The 19,857-nt window shown below is 33.8% G+C and overlaps 1 protein-coding gene across 7 annotated transcripts in view; it reads right to left on the minus strand.

The window, feature by feature from the left end:
* Positions 1 to 5,806: 5,806 nt before the first annotated feature.
* Positions 5,807 to 19,857, minus strand: part of LOC110835253 (uncharacterized) — an 85,905-nt gene continuing 71,854 nt past the window's right edge. For 6 of the 7 annotated variants that reach the window (XM_022075315.2, XM_022075333.2, XM_022075286.2 and 3 more), the window contains 2 exons: positions 19,435 to 19,854; positions 5,807 to 17,008 (listed from right to left, as the gene is read on the minus strand). In XM_022075315.2, the coding sequence (XP_021931007.2) occupies positions 16,965 to 17,008; positions 19,435 to 19,854 (464 nt within the window). In that variant the 3' untranslated portion in view covers positions 5,807 to 16,964. Of the gene's footprint in view, positions 17,019 to 19,434; positions 19,855 to 19,857 lie in introns of all 7 variants that reach the window. The other variant, XM_022075295.2, reaches the window with a different exon arrangement.

Here is a 19,857-nt window from a genome sequence, read left to right on the forward strand (position 1 = left end):
ATGTGAGTGGAGTTTCGTCCCCTCCTTCGAAAAACTTCGACCAACTCTCGACTCGCCACGAATATCGATCATAGTTCTACGCATACTCCGTCACTGTGTTTACATAAATTTAGGAATCTTTAAATTAATTTTAACAATTGCTGAAAAGCATTGAGGCAAATAATTATCAATAGAAGTGTTTAATACCTAATGCAATATATTCGTTTTAATACGGTGACTTTCAAACGGAGCTGGTGAGAATGGCTGAGATGAAAGGCAAAGCAACATTATCAACCACTGGTCCACGGATCATCAGAAGCCATAAGCTTACATTCTAATTTGGGTTACATTAACCTAATCGTAAACAACACTATTTTATAAATATCGACGTTCGCTGGTTATTCATTTCCTTTTAGTAACCAAATACACAGTTTGTGCCTTGGCGCATACTTTTCAATTGCGAATGGCCACAACACACATTGCTTTGTTACGACTGTATCTCGGTGGGAGAGTGAGTTGTCCATTGCATCATATTCCTTGGCTGAAGTAGGTCTATTCCAGACAGTATCTACGTGACGGTTTCGGAGTTAGATCTTCTTCCATCTTACGATGACTGGTTGTAATTATTTGTCTAATTTATTGTTATTTTTATGCGTGTCTATGCGGAGCGCCTATTAAAGTCGCTTTGTCCATCCATCCACCCATCTGTACGATTCAAGAATGGCTAATGAATTCTCATGAAATGTGTCGACATATAACAACTTTACTCAAATTCGGACAACAATATAGAACACTCAAAATCGTTTCTGCACGCTGAAATGGTTTCGTGTGGAATTCCCCATCCACCCGTAAACGTCAAATTCTGGTGAAATTTTTACGCTATGCGTACCTTTTCTGGCGGCTGGGATTGAAGCCGAGGCTTTTGACTACTAGGCTAGCACGTAGCACCAAAGTATCGTGTAGGCCAGTGGTATTCAACCTTTTTTTGTTCGCGTACCCCCAGATATAATTTCTCTTCAACTTGGTACCCCCAAAGTTGTAGGTTTATACTTCAAGTTATACATAGTATATAATCTACATCTAAAATAAATTAAATAAATTACATTACTGATTATTCAGTGTTTATCATAAAATAATATTTTTTTTAAATTTCACGTACACCCTACGATGTCTTCGCGTACCCCCGGGGGTACGCGTACCCCAGGTTGAATACCACTGGTGTAGGCCATATTAAATATGAATATACCACAGAAAATGGACAGTGTCAAACAAAGGATCTAATATTTGCACAATTGTACTCTTCGTTTTAATTCCTCCAGTTTGGGTAGCGTAGGGGTGTTCATAAGGTGTTATCCCAGGACTGGTGACCTCAGATTTATGGGGGTGGTGTAGGGGCTATTAAGATTCAATCTTATTGTTTTCCCTATATTAGCTCCCCCTCCGAATGCCTATACGCTCTTATTCAAAAATTCGTGTAAATATTAACCTCCCTTTTACGTCTAGATCCCACCCCTTTCTATCATACCATTGATTCTCTCTTAAATTTGCATTGCTTTTGTTATTTTTTCCTTCCTTCCTTCCTTCCACCATTTCTTTGGTCTTCCTATTTTCCATACTCCATTACTTGTTTTGGTAGCCTAATCTCGTCCATGCTTTGTACAATCCGTACCAGATCAGTTGTTTCCTCTTTACTTCTTCTAGTATCGTTCTCTCGTTTCCTGTTTTCTGATATAAATACAAACACATAAATTATGTCTAATTAATTAAGAGGTCCTAAGCAAATAAACACATAGTACAAAATCTTTACTTGGCAATTGATATGCATTGAGGTAGTTAAGAAATCTATTTTGAATGATTCTGGCAATAGAGTAATACAATTTGGATTGCTGGGTTTTTGGACCTTGTCTATAGTCTACGCAACGTTTAGAAAACTCGATCTGTCCTCGTCTGTAGGTGTAGCGAAGGGGGCACCTAATCTGTGGGGTCCGTTAGAATGAGCTAACCCAAATCAACACACCTGATGATGAGGCCAGAACCAGTTCTCGAAATATTGTGCATTTTATTACCTCGAAAGATGGACAATGTCCAAAAACCCAAAATCAATACAGTTACGAAATGTTGCGCATTTCATGAAACCTGAACGTTGATTGCAATGCTTTTGTAAGCCAGCTATCGAATTCTGTCTTTAACCAGTTCAGTTCATTTCGGATCTCCACAGCCTATTTGTCTAAGATTAATTCAATAACCATCTTATATTTACGCCCAGATCCCACAGGTGGTATATATACATATCAAACGCCTGTCAGGACACCGGGGTATGAAATATCGGTGACGCAATTTTTTGAATATCTTACTAAAAACGTAAAACGCTCTTTACGTGTGGACTCGTTTCTGCGTAACTTGAGGGGTCGGGAATCTTCTGAAACTTCGTATAACGATTCCTCCTTGCCCTACAACTCGCTCTGCCGGCAATCAATACATTTCTTCCTTCCAGACGTGATCTCTATTAAAGGAGAACAACGCCTGGCTCCTGCGTCGAAATCATGTGATATCAGCATCATCCAAATGTTTGGTTGTCTTTGAAATAATACGATTTTTATTTCCCCATTTTATTCACAATCGTCGTTACACAGATCACTTGGCAGACTGAGAAGGATAATATAAAAACGTACAGAATTAAAAAGAAAATCTGTTTTCATGTAAAATAGACTAAATTTACTTAGGATCGCATCATATATCGGAGTTTGATTTTAGATGTTGTGAACCTCAGGCCTGTAGCTCTATTGATCACAATCAATCGTATAAATTACAGTATTTATTGCTTATGGATCCAAATTCGCTTCATTCGAAGTCCTTCATGCTATAAGAAAATATTTTTCTCTGTATATAGGCTTAACACATGTTGTTTTCTACAAACATATTCATTTCTAAGAGATAACCTGCTTATTATCTTCACAACTCAACTCAACTGATCTAGCTCTATTCATCTTCTTTCGACTACCTCATAGTTTATAATTCCAGATATTTCCTTATAATGGAAATTTATTTGATTTCTTTGTAGTTATTGTTGAATATCCTTATTTCTATTTTCATCAAATAGAAAACAGCGCAGGCCGAGAAATTGTTATTCTGTTGTGATATATCGTATTTTAAGTGGTTTTAGGTTTATGTAGGTGGTCTAAATAAAGACCACTAGAGAAACGGAATGTTGCAAACAACATGACATAAATATATCTGTGGTCTCGTATCAATAAAATGTAATTTCAGTGAACCTCATCCTTTTTTCTAACATATGAATGCAACTAAGAACAAAATAATACAGTCCTGGTCTGCATCCAACCAGTGTGTTTAGTAGGGCCTACGTACATACGTACACACATACCTACATTCCATGGATCGTAACGTTAGAACTAGTAAAGAATGTGAAATAGAGCAAAGTACAAAACGTACAGATGAGTACAATTTAAAATACTAAGTTTCACAAACGATAAATTTTAATATTAAAATATTACGCTATATCTACTGCTATACAGCAGGCTATGCAAGTACATTCCCTAAAATGATCGAGTCCTCTTTAAACTGCAGAAATTTATCAGTAAAAGGTGTGTGTATATTTAAATATTTTTAATGCTGCTGTAAATGCGTCCTTTTTATCCAAAATAGTTTTGAGACCAGATAGTACTCTTGATGATTCTGATGCCAGCATAATGAACATCTTTTTAAAAACAATTTTGTTATATTGATCACACTGAATAATGAGAAATTATTGCCATCCAAGTTAAATGGTTACGTGTTTCAAGTGAACAGTTAATAAGAATAACAATAGCAAATATGTTAATGAAAATAACTTAGTAGTAGCCTATGTGATTTTTCTCTTGCCTAGTATTTAAAATGAATAACCATGGAACTTCAATAAGTCCTCATTTATAACATGGCAGAAATTGAATTGACAAAAATGTGCGTGGGGTTGTAGGTCACGACTGATTGGAAAATCCTGGAATTTATTATAATATATGGCGATTTAATTCATGCATATTTAATCAGAAATATCGTTTCTATTCTGAAATATTTTATAAGCCAAGCATTGCCTCACAAATTAGAGACAATTCTGGACATAATATAATTCATTTTACAGATTATGTTGATAAAGAAATTTTATGCCTTATCGGTCAAGACATTCTTAACAGTCTTGATGGAGAGGTTAAAACATATCAAGTTCATGCACACAGTACACGATGTCATGCTTTCTCACATTCTTAATCTCTGAAATTACTAAATGGATTTAGATGAAATTTGGTACAGGTGAATTTTGGTTTGTATAGACAATCGATAGCACCTTCTTTATATGAAGATTAAAGAGAATTTTGCCTATTTTCTTTTCAAAGGCTCATAGCCATAATAATTGATGCAATGACATAAAATAAGAAATCTACAGTTTTAATTTGAAAGGTTTGTTATGCTGAACGATAAATAATTTCAGACTTACATTGTGATGTATGTAGAGTGATTAACTCAGAAACAATTAACTTATATTTGCAACAAATGAACATCAAGGATAATGAGGAACTTGTAAAATATGTGACGAGTAGGCCTATACCTTTCCAGGTTTGCATTTTCAGAAAACTAATATAGTAAACACAAATACGACTCACACATTACTAGGCCTATACAACTTCACATAATTCTTCACAATACAACATATGCTCTTGATGGAATCTTCAAGGTAATGTACTGCTATTAAAGAACATGATTTGTTCACATTATACTACTTTGTTGTCTATGAACTGCATTTGGATCTTCGATACCATTGACTGAAAATTTTTTTGACACCAGACAAATGTAAAAATATACTTTGAAACTAGAATATGGTTTATTAACACTTCAGTAATCTTGTGACCCCTTCCCCACACCTTGCACCCAATACAGCAGCAGCAGTAGCCAAAACTTTGAGTCCAAACACTGGATGTAGACTTAAAACACTGGATTTCCTACCAAAGTTCACCCAAACCATGGTTGGCAATATCATAAGAAAAGTAATATTGTTCCCGTTCATAAGCAGCACATCCTAAAGGCTTAAAAGCAAATTTTACATTTATTAAATGTGTTTGTAATTTCCTAAATGGTTCTCCATCAGTTACTGAGTAGAATGACAGGTGTAAGAATATTACAACTAAAAAAGCTTCTATGTATAGAATTTGTAACCACCTATGGCTCCCTGATATTTCATCATCTCTTAGTTACCTTAACAGTGTTAAATAATATATGACTGTTAAATTAAACCAAAATTTATTAAAATAATAGTCTTGCGAAGCCCAAGGAACATCACTGAGGTAGAAGTTCATGTCTTGCCCTTAAATCAGTCCAACTGGTTGCTCTAACAGATTCTCAGCTGTGCATTTTTGTCCACCTCTATGGTGACTATGTCATCTGAATCAAAAATAAATTATACCCATCTTCTGAAGAACCTGATGGTTACTCAGCACATCCATTGCAGCCCACAGTTAGGCCCTAACCCAAGTCACTATAATTCAGTCAACATACTATTTCTCCAAAATTCAATGAATTGATGATGCAATGAGAAAATAAGAAACAAATCGCAAATTCATTCTTTAAATTAAAAACATACATTGAATGAATAACAAGATACTTATAAGTGCATTAACATATAGACTGTGGGATGATCATGGAGAAGATCGATTGACAAGTGAAGCTGGAATTGTGAACTCCATAACGTACAGAATATCTGAAACTCACTCTTTCACCACAGCTGAAATACTGCCAGGAGTATGGGAGTACAAATTACAGGGATTTTAAAATTTGGCCAAAGTTAAATAGAACACTGCTCATTTATTCTCATCATCTGCACAAATGGATAACAAACACCACTTCATACTGACAGCTACAAGTGATACAAGAACCACTTTACAACATGTCAGAAGATAAATACAAGATTGCTTGAATACAAAGAACAAGAGCACACTCTCACAACTTAAAAAAAATACCATAGCAATGTGACATTGGAATGTTTAAATAGATGAAGATGAGGAATAAAAAACATTCAACATTATTTGAGTATGTATGTGCATATATATATATGTTTATTTATTTATATTGACTTCATTATTAAGATATTTCATTTCTTATTGTTACCATAATTACTGAAAAAGTAAGCGTATACAGCTGGATGATACATTGAATACATTCTTTTCCATTCAAAATAACCACCAAAAATATTTTAAATGTAAAAAGGTCATATATAAATTTTGGATTTGTGATAATATTTAATTATCTAGCCATAAAATATTTCTCTAACATAAAAAATGTGCCCAATTTGAATCACATCTTGTATGTGATTTTTTACAGCATTATGCATGTTACATATTCCAAATTCTATTATTTTGCTCATCACGTGACTATTCATATGGCTTGGAAAATGTTAACACTAAATAAAAATAAAAATAAATAATAATAATAATAATAATAATAATAACAATGACTAACCAGAAAAGCTGACCACATCTATAATACATGTGTCACTTCAAGAAATAATTAAGATCTTCATAAAGCTGTGTTTAAAAATAATGATTTACAATTTCTCTGTTTGAAACCTTAGCTTATGAATGAAACATAAATTAAGAGGTGTATTAATATTAAGAATAGATTTATGTTATTATATGGAAAGTGTGTGGATGATTTGGCAGCATTTAAAATTATTATTTTAAGATCTGTATTGATGTCTGATCCATAAAAACCATTGTTCTTAGGCTATGATAAATAAACAATACTAAATATGAACAATGGATACCGTAAACAAACATAAGATAGTCCTTGGACTTAAGTCCTTTTTCTTATGCATTGTAACCTGCTCCCAGTAATACACATTCCTTTTTATGAAAATATTTACTCAGAATGCTTTGCAGTGCCCATGCAAATATATTTCCTACTTTTATATTTCTTAGACATGTGCTAGTTTCTAACATTCCTTTGTATCTACTGTTCTCCTTCCAAAAATACAGACTTCATTTAAATAAATATTAAATAACATTTTTAATTTGGTTATATTCTGCCTAGATCAGTGACAAATATTCTGGTCTGGCTAGTAGTGCATCATAAGACCACTAAAACTGGAGGCACATCAAAACAATGCCTTCTCCATGCAATTAAAGTCATAATGTTTTGCTTGGAATCAGCTGTATGTATTGTGCAGCTTAGACATCACAGAATTTCTTAGCTTTCAGTCAAGCCTAGGAAACAGACAGATTCACTCCTTGACTGCAGGTCCGAAAACTGTTTTTATGCATGCACAGATGAGAAGGAAGAGACAGAATGATTCCAACAATCCCAATCATAAAGTCTAAATTCCATATATTCAAACTTCTATATCAGGATTCACCACTGGCTCAGGAATTACAATTCTGAATAATTTCAATACAGGCTCTTCTTGTATTAGTAGGTCTTTCAGATGTACCTGAAAGGGGAGACATAAACATTCAGGTGTGGATACATCTTGCGACTAAATGCAGCTTACTCTTTTACACTGCCATGACAGACGCCAATCTCTATGCTACAAAAGCAATCCCAGTTCTTCCACAATCATCCTAATGCCAAACCTTGCTTCTTTGGTATCTTCCTTACCCATATATGCAAGTAATAGCAGTTCAAGTCAAACACAGATCTATGACCTGCTTTCAGCACAGGTATGCCATAAGCAGAAGTGTGTGGTTGTAGAATGACATACTTCATAAGAGGTGGGCTGTAAGTCCATATATCATAAATAAATTCAAGTTAAAGCTCAGATAACTTTCTGACACAGCTTTGTAGGAATGCTTTATAAAAGTTTCTTACACTTACATAAGTATGAATAAAATATATACGAAAATATACACAGAGTATTTGAGTAAATAAATGATCGACAGCTGGGGGCTCATATACTAATAAATAAACAAAGGAACTGGCATATAAATCTTTTCATTAAAGACAAATGTTGTACCCCGCAAAATTTAAATTTCCAGAAATTATATTAAAAAAATATATAACAATTCTGTCAAATTCTGTAGATCTAGCTTGTAATGAAATCGTGGTATGAGTAGTCATAAGTAAGTTTACATGGCATATATTACTTAATTCAATGAATTGTTAACTCTTAATATAAAATCACTGCACAACATACAAATTATTTTTACAAATCCTTGTTACATCTGAGATCATTGTTGAGTTCTTCCAAATATCACAGTGATATTCCATGTATTAGCTCCTGAAATAGATGATAACCTCTAGGTGACAGATCAGGGCTGTAAGTGCTAAGATTTCTACTTGAACTGCTGCAAAATGCCCTTACTAAGATGTCCTCAGTGTCTTTAATGGCTTTACACAAGTGTGTCAAAGTTTCACAGTAAGAGTGATACTGATTATTGTGCTTCTTCCAGACAATCTACAAGCAGAACATCTTTTCACCAAAACACTGGAGATGTCTCTTTTCTGGCAGAGTTCTCAATCTTAAATTATTTTAACTGAGAAGAGGTAGGCTGTTTCCATGTCATGCTTCAATGTTCTGTAACTGGGTATGGTAATAAAGTCATGTTTAATCACATGTAACAGTATGTCAACAGTATACTGTTGAAGAAACAAGTAACTAGTCATGAACTATCTTGTAATGCTATAATACTCAATGTGCTTATTCTTATTCCATTTTGCCACTTATATATTTCTTGTGATTAAAAAACAAGTAACTACACTATTTCTTCATTGGGCCACTATGCCAATCAATAAGACATACTGAAATTGTCCTTTTAACCAATGGTCAGTACTTGGCACAACAGGAAGCAGTGTTACTAGCCATGATTAAAGAATTTCACTTATTCTTCCAGCATCACTGTGGATACTATGTCTTACAAACTGCATGCTACATAAACTTACTTTCTGACCACAAGTGCATTACTACCTATGTTCACGAGTCCTTTCACAATATGCATGAAAGGAATACCATATTGCTTAGGCCATGTTTGTTAATGTGTTTCATCTCTACAACTACTCAATGGATCTTGATGAAATTTGGTACAACAGTTTATATTAAAAGCAGTTCAGTGAGTTTAATTTTGTCCATATCAATCTGTGATAAAAATCACATCAAACCTTATAAATTAAAGAAAGGTTATCACACAAAAAGATTAGTATAAGACAAAATAAAGATCTCTTACATTTTTCAATATGATATGAACTTAAATACAAGAAAAAATTATGACTCTGCACAGTATTTTATCTATCAACAGAGGATTTGCATCTGAACAAATGAACATGAAGGGTGCTTAGGCATGTAGCATTGTCAGAATCACATATTCAATGCATGTTATCTCGTATGGGCATTAAATGCTAACTCATCATGCAGCAACTAACCTGAAGGTAGAACTTTACCAATATTGAAGCTATCCAATAAACGAGATCTTGAACCAGTAATATTCATCTTCACACTATGACTGACAGATTATTGAATTACTTAATGACACTTTCCCAACTGCGTGTGTTGAATGGTAAGATATTTGTGAATAATGAACTAGAAATAATGTGAAAAGAAGCATTAATAGAATGGCTTCTGAGGAAAACAAGAAAAATCCTGTCAGAATATGTAATTTCTAGATTGATACTTAAACCCAACACCTCTTTAAATATGAAGCAGGTCTGTCTATTAACTGTGTGATGTTTGGTGCTCCCCCACAATCTATCTCCTTCAGATCCAACTTAATGCTGTTGTCCCATCCCTGTCTTACTATTCCAAGTGGCAATTTTTCCAAGATGATTCCCTGTCAAGACGCCATATATATAGTACTTATTCCCTCATTCATCTACATGTCCAGTCCATTATAACCTCATCTTCAGCATAAATATAAGAAATCTCTTGGTACAATCACAAACAGCTGCTTGAAAATAGTCAGCTCTCAAACAACTTGTGCATTAAATATGATTCAGCAATGCAGAATACCAAAATAATTGGTACCCATTCTATAAATAAAATAAAATTACGATGATACTGATATCCTTGCTCCCTTTTCTCAATCATTCCATTTACATACAGTACTACAACTGACAAGGCAGATTCCTTGATGATAGTATCTGTATATTCATGCAAATAAATGTCTCATTTAATAGGATATAAATAAATTACAGTACAATGAGAAACATTTCCAGACCCATGTCTAAGATACCACACACTTCCCAACAAACCAAATGGTTTGTGTGGAGAAACAATTATTCAATATTTCTATGTAACTCCACAAGTTGGATGGTTAAATAAATTATCAGTTATCCTTGAATAAACATCACATAAAAAATTTACAACATAGTAATATATCCAAGCCAAGGCAAATGATTATAAAGACAGAAATAAAAACATTAATTCAACAGAACATCTTGCATACTTCAACATTTATTAACCAGAGATCTCAGTAATCTGAGAGGCTAGATAACCGATGACCTTTGAGGGAAAATAAGTCTAAATTATTTTCTATCATCCATACACACTCTATTGTACAACAAAGTGTAGTATTTAAATTCTTTGAATTAGTAATGCAATTAAATAAAAAGACCCTGTATTAACCCTTTAAATGTTATAATTTAACAGAGTAACTGTCTGTGCTGTCTGTTCACAACAGATATTTGTAAAGAGTTAAAAAAGAAAAGAAAAGAAAAGAGAAGCCATAAACCAAACAGCAAGGTTTCCTTGTTATGATAAAAAATGGTAGATGGCACATGCATACTGTAGTATAGACATTGAATAAGTTCTATGCCACACACACATATACTTAGCCCAACATCAAAAGGGGTAAACCAAGAGAAAATAAAGTATAACTGAAATTCACTGTTACAAATGTGAAATTACATATAAGAATTAGTACTGAATGCCCAAACACAAAATATCAGTTTACATTATCTTTACAATTTATGTATAATGGCAACGCACTGAAGTTTCACAGAATGCAAGATGGAGAGAAAGAAAGAAAGAAAGAAAGAAAGAAAGAAAGGAGCAGTAGTAGAAACCATTAGTAAGAGTCAGAAATATCTGAGAACCAGAATACACCATGCATGAAACAATAAAAATCATTTTTAATCTTACACAAGTATAATTTATTCATTATTTACAATTTTGAGATATTAGGAATAAAAGTGTTTTTAAAAATACGTAAGTTATCATTACAACTCTGTAGCTTCTTACAAGGTCACAGTGCATAAAACTTCATTTGACCAGTGAATGGGTAACATTTTATCATAGTACCCAACTAGTGTTTTAAGCCACTCAGTGCAGCTCTAATTCAGTCCATACTTCAGATCCTGAGCACAAAATTTATAATTATTTTTAGACATAATCATGCCTAATAACAAAATGGCAAAAAGAGCACTCTCTGCATCTTTAAAAACAGCTTATTGAAAAATCTTCACTAGCTACTGCTACAATAGGATATGCACAGACTGAAATTTAAAATTCCTGCATTGTGTGCCTTTACAAAACATAAAATTATCAGATGATATATAACATCTGAAGTTAGATATATAAGAAATTTTTAGAGAAAGTGAAATTCTTGTCTTCATTAACATTTCTGTGTGTATATATTTTGAAATTCCCTTTTTAATACCTTTCAACACAAGTTTGAGAGCCATGTAACAATCCGCACTGCATGAATAATAGGTAAACCCTTCCACTGCCAGGAAACTAAGTTAGCCAATGAAGGAGGCCTGTCATGATTAAATCGGACAAATGCTTAGAGCCTCATTTTCTGTTACTTGTAACTCATACATGTTAAAATATGATGCTGCTATACAGAATATTTTATTTTCAGTATTTTCTACCATACCTTAGGTATAGATGCATAAGTTTCTTTTGTTACTTACAAATGTTGTTCAATATTAATGAAATGGAAAGAAAAAAAGGGAGATGTCTGTGGGCTACTTAAAAGTACTAAAAAACTCATACAGGATAGCTGGAATAAATATGCATGAGGTACCTATTTCATTCAAGTTTTGAGCACTGTTACATGAGCCTGCTCAGTAAGTGTTAATATATTTATATAAAAAGAGTCTGGTATGAGCTGCAGTACTAGGCTTGGCAGGAACAGAATTAAGGATCAACAATTCCTGGTAATTTTGGTCACTTCTGAGCTTCCGTATATTTTAAATCACAAGTATGAAGAGATGCAAAGGGTAGAATGTGCAGCAACAAGCCTCTTATACTTTAGACCCAACCCTACAATCACTTGAATCTTGTCATCACAAAGACTCTCTGGTAACTGAGCAATAATAGTGTAATTATTAAATCTGCTATAGAGAAAATATTACCAACAAAAGATTAAATTTAAGAGTTCTTTTAAGTTTTGAATTTTACTTATTGTCTTATGTGTTAATAGTCATGTAAATCCAGTGCAGTTTGGTTGACTATAAACCCATTAACAAACCAGTCAGGTGCATGGTTTAAAAATACCCTGTGAGAGGTCAGTCAGACCAGATCTATTACAAGCAGTTAACTTTCAGGAAACATGGAAGTTATGCTTGTAAGATCATTAGTCACAAAACTAATGGTAGTGTAGAGGCAATGAAGGAAAGAAAGCTAATTTTCAATGAGTAATTTTAGTAAATGATTGTGACACATGAGTTTAATCATTTAACCCTTCTGAGATGATATTTTTATTATTTGTCATGAATATAAAATGGAGCGCATTTTATTCGTAAAAATATTGTGGTAGATTAAAAGACGAAAATACAGTTTCTACTGACTGTGACATATGAAATATTTTTGCACATAACCTTTACTATAAAGGGATCAAACTTTAAGAACATATGGTGTAAAATAAATGCCTGAATTATATAAAGCCCAGTTTGATATTTGCTTGCTTTTATGCATGTTTACATTTGGTTTAACTCACAGAGGCCTAAATTTTCTCAGTAATGAAGCTGGATGGCAGAATGTTCCACTTTAAAAAAGTTGCTACCATTAGGCAGTTATTTTACATTGCAAGTAATGGGAGAGGATATAGAAGAAAGGAGGGAAGAAGATGAAGTATGAAAAGAATAAAGAAAATAAAGATTGGGGTTAAGGAATGAAGATATTATCCCCTGCTGAATTTCAATGTGCCTTTTCTACTAATATTTTAAAGATCGTGAAATGATTAAGTGTGAAATTCCTTAGTATGCAGAAATGCCTTGTATAAATACAGTAGTCACATGTATGATGCCTCATAGTGAAGTGGCATTTTTATGCAACTGCTTTGTAAGGATGAACTGAATGTTATTTTTGCAGAAACTGCCTCTCAAGCAGGATATATGCAACCTGAAATTAATATTTACTCATAGATACAGATCAATCATTAATACAAAAACATAAAAGTAAAACACAGTTTTGTTTTATATACTTTCCCCTGAATATCTGATAGTTCTAATGTTTGGAAAATTTTGTATTACTTCATTGTACAGGTCTGATCATTATAAATATATTTTACAAACCTTTTTGTGAAAATTAAGATCCCACACTGTATTAATTAAATATGCAATGAGTTTTTATACCACTCATGTTAATTTAATAAATTTGTTAAAGTTTTCTTTTTTCTCAATTTACAAGTATGTGACAGAAACATATTCAGAAAAGAAACATCACAATGTGCAAACTTCATATTGACATTCAAATGTTAACACTGGTTTGTTTCAATGACACTTATAGTTCTTCTGTCTTACTGGTAACTAGTATCTATTGCTATACATACACAACAAGATTTTGATTACACAAATTTCACAAATATTTAGGATGACCAGACATCCAAGAATATTGTGTACTGTTTTAACAATTTATTTGACAAGATATATTCTCTTCTACCAAACTCAAATTAAATTACTTTGCTACATGCAAAAATGGCTCTACAAGATGAACTAGCATGAAAACTGCAGCACATTCTAGAAAACAATTTTTGTTAACAGTGGTGATTTTCTAAATATATAAACAAATATAAGAAAAGTACTGGGTTGTCTTGAATAGGGTTGTCTACTGAAGCCAAAGAAATCATAATATACATGGTTGAGAGCTCCACTGTTCACTATAATTTGTTTTTGTAATTTGAAGTTCCTTTGTTCCTGTTGCCCCTGACTGGGCTCCATCTCCCTCACTTCTTACATTGTTCTCAATGGCAGGTCTTCCTATTCTCTCTGGACTGATCTTCCTACTTTCCTCTATATAAACCATCCACATCCTAACCCTATTCACTGACAGTGGAAATGGAGAAAGCATACTCCTTCAAAACATTGGTGTAGCTACAAGACTACATGGTGTAACAACCCAGAAGACCACAACCTTATCCTAATTGGTTTAATTTCTTTGATTTTGGTTTAAGTAAATTATTAACTTTAGCATAAAATTATTTTAAACTCAAGTTCAAAAAGGTTCTGGGTCAGTAATATGGTATGACAGAGCAGGAAACTACTACTACTGACAGCTGATCACAGTCATAACAATGAAATTTGAATACAAATATGATTTGTTTACACGAAATAAAAAGTTGACTCTTTAATCCTTGGTAAAGAAAAAAATATGTGATTCAGCTGTGTGTTACAACAATGTAATATTTCATCTCTGCATGCGTCTTTTTAACTTTAAAAATTCTGTTGCATGGATTTCTTATCTTGCTTTCTTGCTGCAGAATTTCTTGCAACAAAATCTTAAATGTTACAGCAGTTTGTATATTAGATGCAATTCGTACATTTCTGGGTAGCGAACTACTGTGTCCATAACATTGAAAGGGTCATATATACATTAAAATTATAATATTACAGTGAGCTGATATCGTGTCAATGATGGTATTCTGGGATGCAACACTGTGTGAACTTGAAGCCAGAAGCCAATATTTTAGAAAAAACGTAATGTCTCCATCTTCAGCCCTGAAGATGGAGACAAAATATTTCTCCAAAATCTACATACAGGTCCACATGGTTTTAAAACCCAAAACACCAAGACTGACAACAGCAGCGAGAACTTCAAATCTCAGGTATCACTGTGATCGTCAAACAAAGTGTGATTATTATGTACAGATTGTGTCATGATGAATATGTAATGAAGTATAAAGATAATAAGGGATCTACTTAGTTTTGCAGCAATAGACTTACATGCAATAAATGAATGACAACTTTGAAACAGCAATTAAAATCACTTACATAAAATTTGGTTTTTCTTGAAATTTCTAATGATGTGACAGTTCACTGTATTCAACCAACAATGGATAGTTTTCTTTTCCTATAAAACTTATAAGGCCAGCAACAGATTGTATATATTTTGCTATTTTTTGACAATTTGCACTGTCTGTATGATCCTACAGGTCACCTGCAATGAGTAGTGTATGTCAGTGAGAGTGTGCATCTTGTTGCTGAAATCTGTCCATGTTACAGCAGCTGAATGACACTATGAACGCAAATGCTGGAACAGCTTAACAGAATATGAGATAAGATATGAATTAATAACAATTTCATTAAGATGATAAATTCCTGTCAATACTCTAAACTTAAGCGCGCGCACACACACAGGACTAAGAATGTAGCAGACATACCCAGTAATAAAAACAAGTTTTATAATGAAAAAGCAAAAATTATATTAAGAATGTACTTGACTAAAATGTAGTTTTGTTCAGATACTTTGAATCTCACATAAAATAAAACTGTGGCATAAACTTGTTCTCATTCTTGGGTGAAGACACCATGCTGTGGTGGATCAATTAGCAATTTTTGGAATGTGGAATTCCCAATTTCCTTGTGGCCTGAAACTATGATTATCAGTGCAAGGCCACTGTTTAGCCAGCTCATCTTGAAGATGAAAACTACTAGATTCTCTGAAAGGTTGGCAAACTAGCCTGCAACAACACAGTGTCACAACTTAAGGATGGAAACAAGATTTGCTACAGTCTGCCAAGAAAACCCAAAGACATTGCTTGGACTATATTTGATGAACAGCTAAGGACCCAAATATCACTCCTCAAAATTTTGACATAATGTACAAACTATCTTTTATTTGATCAAATTTGTGTTAAGAACATAATGGTCCATGATTAAATTTTCTTCAAAAATTTGTTTGAAAACTCACACAAAACAAACATACACAGATATTAGTAATTAAACTTCTACTTGTACACAAATTGTGTGCCTGTTATCAACTTGCATTATAAAAATATTCCTGTTTGAACATGCTGCAGTTAAATATTCTAACATGCATTAAACTTTGATATGGCAGTGTTTGACGGATTGTTTCCAAATTTTCTTCTTGTGGTCTGGAAACCTCTCCCACTTGATGGGTAACATCATAAACAATGTAGCTCCCTTTAAAGTTCAACTAATGTCCAGTACTGATGGATATAAATCTGGTCACCCTATTGGTAATCAGTCTTTAGAAAGAGGCAGAAATTGGGTATCACGTCATTGTTCCATAAACTCGATATGTTTGTTTTTACAGTCCACTTAGGCTGTCTCCAGCACACTGATGGCAGATGTGCATTATTACATCTGAAGGACTTTAACATGGAAGGTGGTTAACATTCTGGAAGATTCAACAACTTAATGAGCATATTGTTAACAACACAAACTGCCACATAATTTACACAAACAGTACAAAAGTTCAACAATTTTAAACACCTCGTGGAACTTCTGTTTATATTAGAACACAACTATGAAGCCAAATCGTCCCACAGATTTCCAACCCGAATTAGGAACATCAAAAAATAATAACTATATCAACTTGGAAAGTTCAATGTTAACAAACATATGTAGAGCATTATAAAATCTTGCAAGATGGAATCTTTTCAGAATTATTTAATATATCCTTAAATATGATGGTCTTGTATGAAATGATAGGAAAAATATTGCATTTTTGATGTCTACAATTTGATACCTGATGGTACCAAGCAGGTTCCTATATGATATCCATTTTGCTTCTCAAGCTGTGGCCCTGTTGATTGGACGGGGAGGTGGCAACATTACAGTCTCCACAGACTACAGTAGATCCTCCGGGCTGGTCTGACTGTGGTCCCCTGGCAACACGGGCCGGGAATGAGTGAGTGTTTCTGTCAGCTTTGCATTGAAATATTACAATCTGATCTGGCAGATGCATAAAGGCTGGTTTCATACTGAACCTAATTTATACATATATTAAATAGATGACAATACCATGGAAAACATTTGATTCTGAAGCCTTTTTTTCTATAAAATATGATGTGGAAAATGGATGACAGTTAGTTTTCTGCTAACATGCATGCATGCGCGTGCACACACACACACACAAACACACATTAAGTATTTTATTTAAATGCCCCTGTACATACAAAGAAAAATGGCCAAATGTCATTTCCCTGAATATTCTACATAAAAAAATGGTTTCACAACACCCACATAGTCTGTATCAGAAGCAAGGTATCTTAAAGTCACATATTTTTACCATTCATAAAAGTATAGTTGGGAGTCATCTATGAAAGACTAAATAAAATGCAAGCACCTATATGGATGATTACACGCAGAGCCCAGAGTTTATCAAAAGATTTTAAGGCCATGTACATGTCTGCAACCTGAACTTATCAAGGGAGTTAAATGGGTTAAGAGATGGTAGTATGCTGCAATATTAGATTGAAGTTGAACAAGCATCCATTACCACATAGGGAAACATTCAACTTTAGTTGACATCAAGAAATAATCTTCCTTCACTGCAACATTCAACTTTATTCACTGAGCTTTGAAAACATTTTTGTTGGTCAACATACTGCTACCATGCAGCTTGAAGCATCTGAAGTTGTACAAAAATATTACATTACATTTGAAAAATAATACTGAAAATTTTTCATATTTTTCTTTACAATTTCATTATTTCAGGAAAGTGGTGAGGAAATAATGTGTAGCAAAAGGATTAAGCCTTTATTTCACATCATGTTCTAACAGATGCTATGAGGCTAGTTTTCTATTGCATGCTGTTCTCACACCTGTGAAAAGATGGCACTACTCTGTAAAACACATTATTATGAAGTATTTCTGCTGGCTTGGACCTAGAGGTCTCTGATGTGCCTAATATCCCCAGATATGATCTCACCAACTTTTCTGGCTTCAGAAATTTTAAGTAAATAATAATATACAGAGGCACATCATTATTCAAGGCTGTTTCTGCCTATTTAAAAGAACAATTTAATAACAATTTATTAAAACTGACATATAAAATATTGAAATATATGGACAAAACAAGGGTTGGGGCAAGACTACATGTTCATAAATTACAAATTTAAATATTCAAAACACATAAAATTATCTATAAGGCTGCAGTAAAGTCTGCCACTGAATTACAGGCAGGAGAATAAATAAAACTCATTAAAAATGTTTCAACAGCAGATCATAAATTCTGGGGCCATCTATAATGTTGACTCAAAGATCCAACTGGCCAGTAGAAGTACCTGCAGCTTAGTGTGAGCTATGAATGGTCGTGTGTCTTGTATGCAAGTATCACACACTTACAAATTTACCTTTCTAAAAATAGTTGGGAGGGAAATTACATGTGGTAAAATCACCACAGTGTCATATCAGTCATGAGCCAAAGACCTTTGGCACAAGTAAAAAAATGAGGTGTTATGATACAGGCAGTATATTCTTAAAGCCATAAGAGGGTTAACATACAAGCAAACAGGCCAAAAAGTTGTGAAAAACAGACATTACCATTGTGACAATGTCTTAAATTATAAAGCCATCATGTCATATTCATGGTCTCTTTAAACACAAAGCAAGTGCACAGTACCTACATCATACTAGCAGATAGGTACAAAATTACTATATGATTAGAAACAAAAACACATAACCTCAAGTTATATTTGTTACTTAAATTCTATAACAAATAAATTCACAACCAAGTGCTTATATATCAACAAAGTTCACAATTTGTACTACTTACATAGTAGTATTAGGGTAACTAAAGTAATGGGAATATGTGCAGAGCATGTAGCACACATGGGGAAGCCAGAAATACAATGTCTCAAAAAGCTAAAATAAGAGACTTCATAGATGAGCTACAGATAGGAGAATATGTTAAAACAGATCTCACACAGAATGCAAGGATGTCAAGCGTGTAGAAATGGCAGGGTCCAAAGGTGGCTTTTGTGAATTTATTGATAAACAATTAAGTTCAAGTAAATCAGGGAGTTTCTTGACTAGTTAAATAACTTTAAATTTCTAAAATATATAACATAAACATATAAGATGAAATGATTTGACAAGATGCAAGATATGGATAATGATGTTTAATAAAAAGAAGACGTTGAAGATGGATATGAATGATGATGCTGAAGGTGGATATAAAGATGAGGAAAAGGGTAAAGATGAAAATGATGTATAGATAAAGTTCATACATTAAGATAAATGTGAAAGGGAAATATTTTGTAAAGTTTATTCACATCACTACAACCTGCAGAGGCTCACCTGAGTTAGTAGTGGCCAGCATGTCTATTGGCAGTGATCCCCTACGCTTAGCCAGTGCCTGCTCCCTTGTCCGTCGTGCCAGCAATTCACGTCGCCAATGCTGCCATGACACTCCATCTCCAAAAAGCTCAGATCCAGAACTAGCAAACATCTCAGGACCACCAGAACTGCGCCTGCGCAGAACTTTCTTACGAGTCCTCGATTTGCTGTTGTTCCCATTCCTTCCCAAACCATTGCTGATCCTGAGCTCAGGGTTGAGATCCACTGGGACAGAGTCCTGCCTGACGTTCACCAAGTACTGCTGGTTAGTGACATGGGGCAAAGCTTCTTCTAGAGGCCTTGTAAAGATGTTACTCAAGGGGTCCAGCCTCCTGTAGTGCACATCCTTGATAATGCCATCACTTCCCCCCTCCTTGTCTCCTG

Source organism: Zootermopsis nevadensis, unplaced genomic scaffold (assembly GCF_977971745.1).
Source record: "Zootermopsis nevadensis isolate Lab colony 2312 unplaced genomic scaffold, Znev_1.0 Znev_ptg000017l, whole genome shotgun sequence".
Lineage (NCBI taxonomy): Eukaryota > Metazoa > Arthropoda > Insecta > Blattodea > Termopsidae > Zootermopsis > Zootermopsis nevadensis.